Here is an 8,768-nt window from a genome sequence, read left to right as displayed (position 1 = left end):
AACCAGAACAAAATTGGAAATTGGAACTATTTGTTAAGAATACGAAAGTAGGAAACCAACTACTTTCTGCTCCACTTTCATCGCTTAAAAAGAAATTCATATCCACTTGCAGAATTCAATAAAGTGACCCAGTAATCGCATTGCCTTAGACTTCGGAATACAGTAGCGAAATTCATAGAAATTTCGTAACAGGACATTCCACTTCGCTCGAGCCACATTTTTCTAGCAGTACACTTCGAAGAAAGATAATAGTTTAATTGCGAAGTCCAATGAAATCCGGATTAAAATTCCACAAACGTTTCAATTACAGTACATATAATACCTTGACTCCAATTTTCGTACAATCCATTTCTACTTCTCCGTAGAATTCGCACTGCGCAGAATCGGACAGGTAACAAAAAGTTGGATAAGCTTTTTACTCATTCGTGTACCAATTTATAGAAACTATTCTTCGCTCGCAAAAATGCATCTAATCCCAAGCTCCCATCACTTTCATTCTTCGGTATTTCCCAACTCTTGACATCTCACTCGACTGAAATTTAGGACCAAAGAGAAAAGTCACGTAATTAGAGCATCCACGGCTGGTAGTCGCCAATTTTCCTTCCTCTCGCAATTAACGAACCGTGAACTCAGAGAATTACGTGTCGCTAGGTCGCTACTTCCAGACGATGCTTCCAGACGGGATATCGTCCGCCGTTCCGATGGGCATCATATTAATCCAGGAACAAATAAATGATCATCCACTTACTTTCCATGTGTCGATGAACGGCCGGCCGCGATATTGCTTTCTATTATCACTGATCGAACCCCGCCTGTCTTTATTAGAAAGGTGGAAACCATCTTACTTTCTACCGTGGCTTAATAAGAAGAGATTTGTTAGCCACAACTAGCCGAGCAGATCGCAATCCCCTCGAAGTGTTCTTCCTCGAGCGGCTGCTCCTAAGAAACTTCGCCTCGGAAGTGGTAGATCGATAACGATTTCGTAACTGCCGCTCGAGATACTTTTACGGCGGAAGTTCCGCTCGCGCCGCTTCCACTTGCTCGGCGAACACGCGAGCGGTCATTTTATGGGAACGGAAAACAACACTCTGGAGTCTGCATTCCTTTTTATAAAGTAAAGGATCCGAGGTTTTAGAGAAGAGCGGAAGTTTGTTGGAGGAATGTTTATTAACAACTGCAGGTTTTATATAAAAACAGTAATAATAATTGAAAGTTCGCATGAAAAGGGTCTGGGTGCAAATGATAGTGCGCTTTATATAGTAACATAAGATCAAGGGAAGATTAGAGCTTACAATTTGAATGTTCATCTTCGACGACATTGATTTCGTATGTCATACAATAGTGCTTGAACTGAAAGTTTAATAATATCGTAAATTATAACCGAGTGTATTAAAGGGTAATTAAGTGTATTTAAGGGTAACAAATATTCATGCCCACTTTAAAGCTGCAGAATTAGTTTAAATCTACAATCAGTGAGACTATGCTAAACAAACATTTATAATTATCTTGTGCGACCTAAGAATACGAAGATGCGTTTCACTTGTCAGTTACATCTAAACCTTCGTGTTTCACATTCTCAGAATTTTCAATCCTTCTACTTTGCCAGCAAACTCAAACGTATCAGTCAGATTAATTATCCAATCAATGAACATTTCATTGCAGATCTTTTGCCACCCAGTATAAATAGAGAAATAATAATAATCTATTAAAACTCGTGTTCCAAATGAAACGATCAAAGAGTTAAGAAGATCAAAATGAACCACGCTTCTCCGCTCCCGAAAGCTCTCGATCATCCTCAGACGTATCCCAACCTTAACACGCAGATCCCGCTAGCGAAGCATCCTCGGTTCCTCCCTCGATCAAAGCCTCTGTTCCTCGTGCACAGGCTTGGACGAGTCGTAAATCGGCTGGTACTGGTCGTTGTGCACGTAGTAAGTCCTGCTACGGTAACTGTACGGCCCCTTGCCATTTTCCGGCAACTGTTCTGGCACGAACAGGGTTTTCGGCCTGTAGTTTATTCCGTTTGCGATCACGTCGTACGGTGCCTGCGCCTGGTAGACGAGCAACTGTTGCAGCTCCGCGGGCATGTTCTTGTCGAGGAGCAGTTTAGGAGCTGGTGCCATGGGTATGTTATCCACTGGCACCGGAACCTGCACCAGCTGTGGCAGCTGTGACAGTTGTTGCTGCTGAGGTTGCTCATCCTTGTACACGATCCTGCCTTGAAGGCCCCTGCTCGAATAGTCCCGCCTGGACTTCTGCTGTTCAGCTTGATCGTAGCTCTTTTCGTACTGCGGGAGCTCTGCGGTTGCCGATTGCTGTTCGAATTGCTGCTCGTAGTTGGGGTTATAGAGAATGCCGATTGGATCGACATAGGGACGCTGCGACTTTGAGTTCTCGTAGAGCAATTGCTTCACGTTAGCTGGCGCTTCGGAGTAGGGCTTGTAGGATATCTGGTTGAGGTCTGGCTGCGCCTCTGCTGGAAGTTCAGCCTGCGTGGTAGCTTTGTATTGCAGCTGGCTGGGGTCGGACTGCGCCTCTGCTGGAGCTTCAACTTGTTGGTAGGCCTTGTACTGTACCTGATTGAGCTCTGCGTGCGCTTGCGTCGGGGCTGGAACTTGCGAGTACGCGTTGTATTGTATCTGGTGCTCGGGGTCTCCTTGCTGTTGCACGAGCTGAGACTGCGGTGCTTGTTGTAAGTGCTGCTGCGGTGCTTGTTGTAGGTGCTGCTGCAGCGGTTGTTGCAGTTGCTGCTGCAGTGGTTGCTGCAGTTGCTGCTGCAGTGGTTGCTGCAGATGTTGCTGCAGTTGCTGCTGCAGTGGTTGCTGCAGATGTTGCTGCAGTGGTTGCTGTAGGTGCTGCTGCAGTGGTTGTTGCAGTTGCTGAGGATGAAGGGGTTGCCCTCGCTCGGCGCGCTGAGAACTCACCAGAGGGCGCACTTGGTTTGGGGGCACGAAGAACTTCCAGTTGACCTTCAAACCTGGAATCAGGGAGGGTAGTCGTGATAATAATATATGTATAATACTTGCAACTTAAATACATATATCCGTTATCCTTGAGAGACGACAAATGCCTCCATAGGTTCCTATAAACCTTATCACTAATGTAAATACGAACAGTATTATCAATATTAAATCTTGCACAGGAACTATACCCCTCTCCCCCGAATCTTTCACCCCCAAAATCTACTTACCATTGGGATCGTTGTACCTAATTTGGGCCTGAGGTGTTCGCGAAGAACGTTGCGGGCCTCGTTGCGCTATCGTTGTCGAGATCAACGCGGCAATAAGAATCTGCAAACAGGCACGAAGGTGAACACATTACTCCCCGCGAGAAACCTCCGGTAAAGAGGAATGCAATGATGCTGTAACGGTAATGGGATCCGTTAGAAAGTGAAGTCTTCCTGAACGGTCGTCTTTCTCCGTTGGAAACCGATGCCGACGACACCGCACGCGGAAGAGAATTCGCACGTTCGTTTTCTTCAATAAAACATTCGACTGCCGCGCTAGATTTCCGCCTTTGCCCCGTCACTTTGAATAAACTGTCCACCTTACAAATAACGAATCGGCGTTTGTAACGCCGTCCAACGTTTTCACTCCCTTCTACAGCGCTGGCATTATCATGAAATTAAGCCCGGCCCTGTTTCCGAGTTTACTACGAACTGCACCGAATGGCTATTTTAAGCGACGCTCCATGGTGGGAAATCAAGACTGATTGTATTCGAATAAACGGGGTATAAGGAGACGTTTCGTAATCTCTGTGGATCTTAGAATCTCTGCTGAAATGAACGAACTACGTGCTTGGTGGTTGGTTACTTAAGTGCATGGTATTAAGGGAAAATTGAACTGGAACAAGAACGACTATTACTACTACTTACACAACCTCATTATCCCTTAACTTAGAGTCTCGCAAAGAAGGAAGCAAACTAACGAACGCAAGAAAAAACGAGTTAAATACGATATGCCTCAGTAACGCAATTCCACTGAGGCAATCAACAACGAAATTCCCTTCCAGTTCCTACTTCTCCCAATCCAGGAGCATCAAACCTGTCAGCGCCGTAAGCGACAAGCCCAAACAAGGGGCAGCTAGGCGAAGCCGATAGATCCTGATCACCAAACGTCAGCGTTCACTTTTCCTGAACCTTCCACGCGGCTACCAATTTAATACCCAGCACTGGCGAACCTCCCATAGATCAGCACAAAAGCACTCCTCCAAATCCCGAAATCCATCACTCACTAAATACGGAACTACAAGCCAAATCCAAAGAAACTTGGGAATAGCTATATAATCTCGGCGGTGAATTTGGAATCTACCCTCCTCCCGGGGGACTTTAAGTTTAACTTCGAGGGGATTATATTGTCCAAGTGGTTCCAATGGGAATCGTGCGAGTCCCCCCCAGAGCTTGACGTTCGAATGCACTCACTAGAAGCCTCATGGCTGACGATGAACGTGGATCCTCGATTCGCGGGTCTACGGGTGGAAATCAGCCGACGGTGGCTCGTTGCCTCTTCTATATAGTCGGAGTCGCCCCGGTGTAATTGGCCAGCCAAGCAGACGGCCGTTGCCTACCTACTTTTAAAGTAATTCTGCCTCCGGGTAACGAGCTGGCCGACGGGGGCCCTCGGGGATATTATCGCCGGGCCGATTGCGAGAATGCGTTCTCTGGCGCAACACGGTTACAAAGCCGATCTAGGAAGCTGCGGACGCAAAACTGTCCGAGGTTACCGGTCTACAACCTCTCGCGGGATGGGCAATGACGCACGGGGAGATACTTGAGTCAAGATTCATTGAGCACCGGGCTTTCGCGCCTTTAAATGCCTTGCAATGGCCCTCTCCACCGCTCCATTTTGGGTAACGGAAATGGGGAGCGCAACGTGGCGTCCTCGGGAGTTTGGGAGCTGGTGTTACTGGGAACTGCGTTAATTTGGTGAGTTAGATTTGTGCCGGTGATTATGAAACTGGTCGAACCCATTTTTCTTTTCATTTCGCGATATTTAGGCTTCTGCTGTTCTGTAACCAATGCAGAGATGGGAAAAATTTTTTTTAAATAATATTTTAAATAAAATTTGAAATAAAAATTGAAATTATTCCTTATTTTGTATTACATCGACTCAGAGATTGTTTAAATTGTTTCAGAGATTACTTAAATAAGAATTTTGCCCATCTCTGGATCGATTACATAACCGCAGAAATTTAAATATCGCGAAATGAAAAGAAAAATGGCTTAGACCACTTTCCCCAAAATTTTATTTATAAAAAATTTTGCCCATCTCTGAATAAAATAAGAGATAAATTCTGGTTTTTTTTAGGTTTTTGACTTGAACCATTTAGTGATTTATTAGTATTATTTGGAGTTTTGTACTAGGCTTTGGTTCCTAGAGTTTCTTTAACTGATGGAATTGGTGATTTTGATCGTTTGAGAATGGTGAGTTATTGGAGTATTGATTACAGCAAGAATGCCCAGATTTGTATATAGGTAAGTAGGACTAAAAGATTCAATGGGAGTGACAAAATTAGTAATCCAGGAATCGATGACAAGAGTAAATACGTACAAGGAGTAAAAAGGAAAAAGGCTTGTTTCGTACCGAACATTGATCAGCACAGAAATTTAAGTCACCTATTGCTCAATCGGTCCTTTATAAGTAAAAGAAATCTCGAAGCTAATGAAACCAGTTTCGTGCATCAAATAGTTCACTTGTACTCAATTAAGGCATAACAGAAGAGAAATTATTTTTAGCTCCTACATTTCTTCTCTGAAATAGAAATAGCGAAAAGTAATTACATTGCCTCGATTCGTTACACGTAGACTGATGACAAGATATGGTTCGTGCACTTTAAAAACGAAAAGTAGTGGAATGCAGTCGAATCCACTTTTAGAAAAGAATTCCACATTTTCTATTTTGCGATGACGAAAAATAAAACATTCTTGCATACAGTGATGCTGTACCCTGTCAAATAATTGTTTAAATTAAAAATATGTAAGTTGTATTGCTACGTAAAGAAGCTTTTAGTACTCCAGAATTAAATATTTTTATGGTAATCTACTGTTTTACTCATTGAAATTATTTAATTAATAGTAGAACATTCTCTTTTCTATAGTTTATTGTAAACGTAGCATAAAAGTGCAGCGAGACTGTGTGCAATTGGGCTTATCTCCAGATGCATCATCACCTTTCGAAAACGAAACTGTAATTCAATGGAAATATATGCGAAAAAATTTATAGCAAACTAGTTTGGTGCATAAATTATGTTAAACATTACCATTAAATTCAATTTCTTTTTAAATTAAACGTTTCTTATTGACCATAGCATGCTTCGTTCTCAAGAAATTTCCTTGTCGATGAAATATAAGTACGTATCTATTGAATACATTTTACACACTTCTGTGGCTAAGCACTCACTTTTCTTTGAGAAAGTTCTCTAGACTTTGAAATGTACGAATATGATCGTTCTTTCAGAGAGATCTCACACGAGTAATTTATGGTATATTCATCACTCCCATTTTTCAAACATCAGTACATAAGATAATGGATTATTATAGAAGTAGCTTTTGAAATGCAACAGGAGTTTATTGAAATATTTGTTTAGCAAGAATGCTCCAAATTTTTAAGCAAGAATTTATAGATAATTTACAACACAAATCGCCGATCTCAGAAATTTACTTTTCTGGAAAGCCAATTGACGCGAAACTTATTGACAATAAATCTAAAAAAATATTCAAATCGTGATTGCGAGATGACAGTTCGCGGAACTCATTACTACTCATTACAGAAGAGATCAGTACTCATAAAACAGAGTTCGAGGAGGCAGCCTCGACTTCTTTTATCGAGCATGAAAAACCATAGTAATTTTCAAAATTACCAGATCCTTGTTACCTTCATTACACCACGTACTTCTGAAGAACAAAAGAAGCAGAAATAGGAAGTTTTTACGTTAGTGGTTCAAAGTATAGAGGATGGAAACGTAATTTTTACTCTCGGCGTAAATTTCAGTTTATGTCGATCATTAATTAATTTATAGATCATCTGGTTGCTGAAATGATAATGATGTATCATTACATTCATTACACACATGTGACTAACTCAGACAAGGCTGTGAGTAAAAGATAAAAAAGATTTTACTTAATAGTAGATAATTCGCTTCTTACTTATATTTATGTATCGACCACTCTTTTACTTATTCTTATTTTAATAGTGTCATTAAGATGAAATCATTCAGTACTTCATAACAAAATATGTTCTACATTCAATGAATTAATACAATCACAGCATACATCGCAATAATTTTACGATGTATTTGTATTTTATAATGCAAAATAGCTTTCTTCATCATTTCTCTGTAACAAGGACACATAAGAACATTTCTTTCTAAAATCTTCCGAAACGAATATGGAATATCTTCATGTACCCAGTTCCTTTTGAACCATATCACTAATTACTATCAAACACAACCTTCAATAGATAGTTTACTATCGCAAGGACTGAAAGGTAAAGCCGCGTTCCCACGCGTGCAATGCAATAAAGTAAACCTGAAGCACCAAGCACATTACAATTTGTCACCAAATATGAACCCCTTTAAATCGCAAGACTGGTATGGACCATACAGACATTCTTAATAATTTTTTCCATTAACCACTTGCCATAAATCACCCCTCAAATTACATTAATTGAAAACTTTATGCCTATATATTTACGTAGCATTTTAAAAAACATTTAATTAAAAAATAACGGTACCTAAAACTTTAAACGCGCCTTTCCCAAAACGATGTTTTTCGAATTAATTAGCATAGTCAAAAACCAATCACCCGATTTACTTCAAACTTGGTATATATCTTCAGTACTTCTTAAATACTTTTGCGACTTAAGAACCAGCGAATTTTTTACAGAAAAAATTTTCTATTTCAGACAACTACAACTTCTTATTTTATGCTAACCATACGCATATGATTTTTGTAAGGCGCTCCATTTGAAGCACTATATCTCTGGAAATAACCACTATTTTCGTATACAATTTTTTTCTTCATATTCTCTAAAGATTGACAAACAAAACCGCAAAGCTGGAAGTAAATATATTTAATGGTTCTGTTTTAAAAAAATTCCGAAAGTTCGCATCATTTTTCGTCCGTCAAGGTAGGACCCCTTAAAACGTTCAAGCCCCGTCAACATATTGCAACTAGGTATTTGCCACTCAACTATCATTCATGTGTTTGACGTGATTCAGAGCGTCTTGAAGCCCGTCACTAAGCGTCTTAAGCCCGCCCCGTGGGGCCGCGACTTAAACTCCAGGCGCGCCACGATCGAGTCGGAAGATTAGCGTGATCTATCAGATTTAATTGGCAACGGGAGCCTTGGTAACACCGTGTAAACACCGCGGGTAGGCCAAAAAACCGTACGAGCATCGACCAGGAAAGTTCCTCGACGATATTCGAAAGGCACGATGAGAAAAAAGGATCCGTTCCGCGGAAACAGGCAGAGAAAGTCTATCGTAAGGAAGACCGTGCTTCCATGGAATCGCTTAAAAATAGAACGTTGCTCGCGTCGACTCGCGGATATTAAGGCCCCGGCGATTTTCCGCGCGCCAACGTGGAATCGCCTTTTTGCAATCGCAGCCCGCGGCTGCGCAGAGAGCGGCGGTCATTAATAAGATCGGCAATTAAAACGGGGAGCCGCGGTCGATCGGTTGGGATGACGGTCAAAGGAGATCTCGCGGCGAGGATTGCTCGGCGGGATCGCGAAGTAAAAGTAACGTCGGGCAGCGGCTGAGTCACGGAT

At 41.7% G+C, this 8,768-nt stretch overlaps 1 protein-coding gene across 1 annotated transcript; it reads right to left on the bottom strand.

Moving 5' to 3' along the window:
- Positions 1–1,158: 1,158 nt before the first annotated feature.
- LOC143371097 (uncharacterized) lies at positions 1,159–4,734 on the bottom strand. Its single transcript, XM_076815961.1, has 3 exons — positions 4,421–4,734; positions 3,191–3,290; positions 1,159–2,977 (listed from the first exon to the last, which is right to left on the bottom strand). Exons 1-3 carry the CDS (start codon positions 4,430–4,432, stop codon positions 1,860–1,862), a joined length of 1,230 nt encoding a protein of 409 aa, XP_076672076.1. The 5' UTR covers positions 4,433–4,734; the 3' UTR covers positions 1,159–1,859.
- Positions 4,735–8,768: the final 4,034 nt, after the last annotated feature.

The sequence above is a fragment of the Andrena cerasifolii genome, chromosome 7 (assembly GCF_050908995.1).
Source record: "Andrena cerasifolii isolate SP2316 chromosome 7, iyAndCera1_principal, whole genome shotgun sequence".
NCBI lineage: Eukaryota > Metazoa > Arthropoda > Insecta > Hymenoptera > Andrenidae > Andrena > Andrena cerasifolii.
The sequence above is the reverse complement of the archived record's forward strand: the minus strand, read 5'-3'. Positions and strand labels throughout refer to the sequence as shown.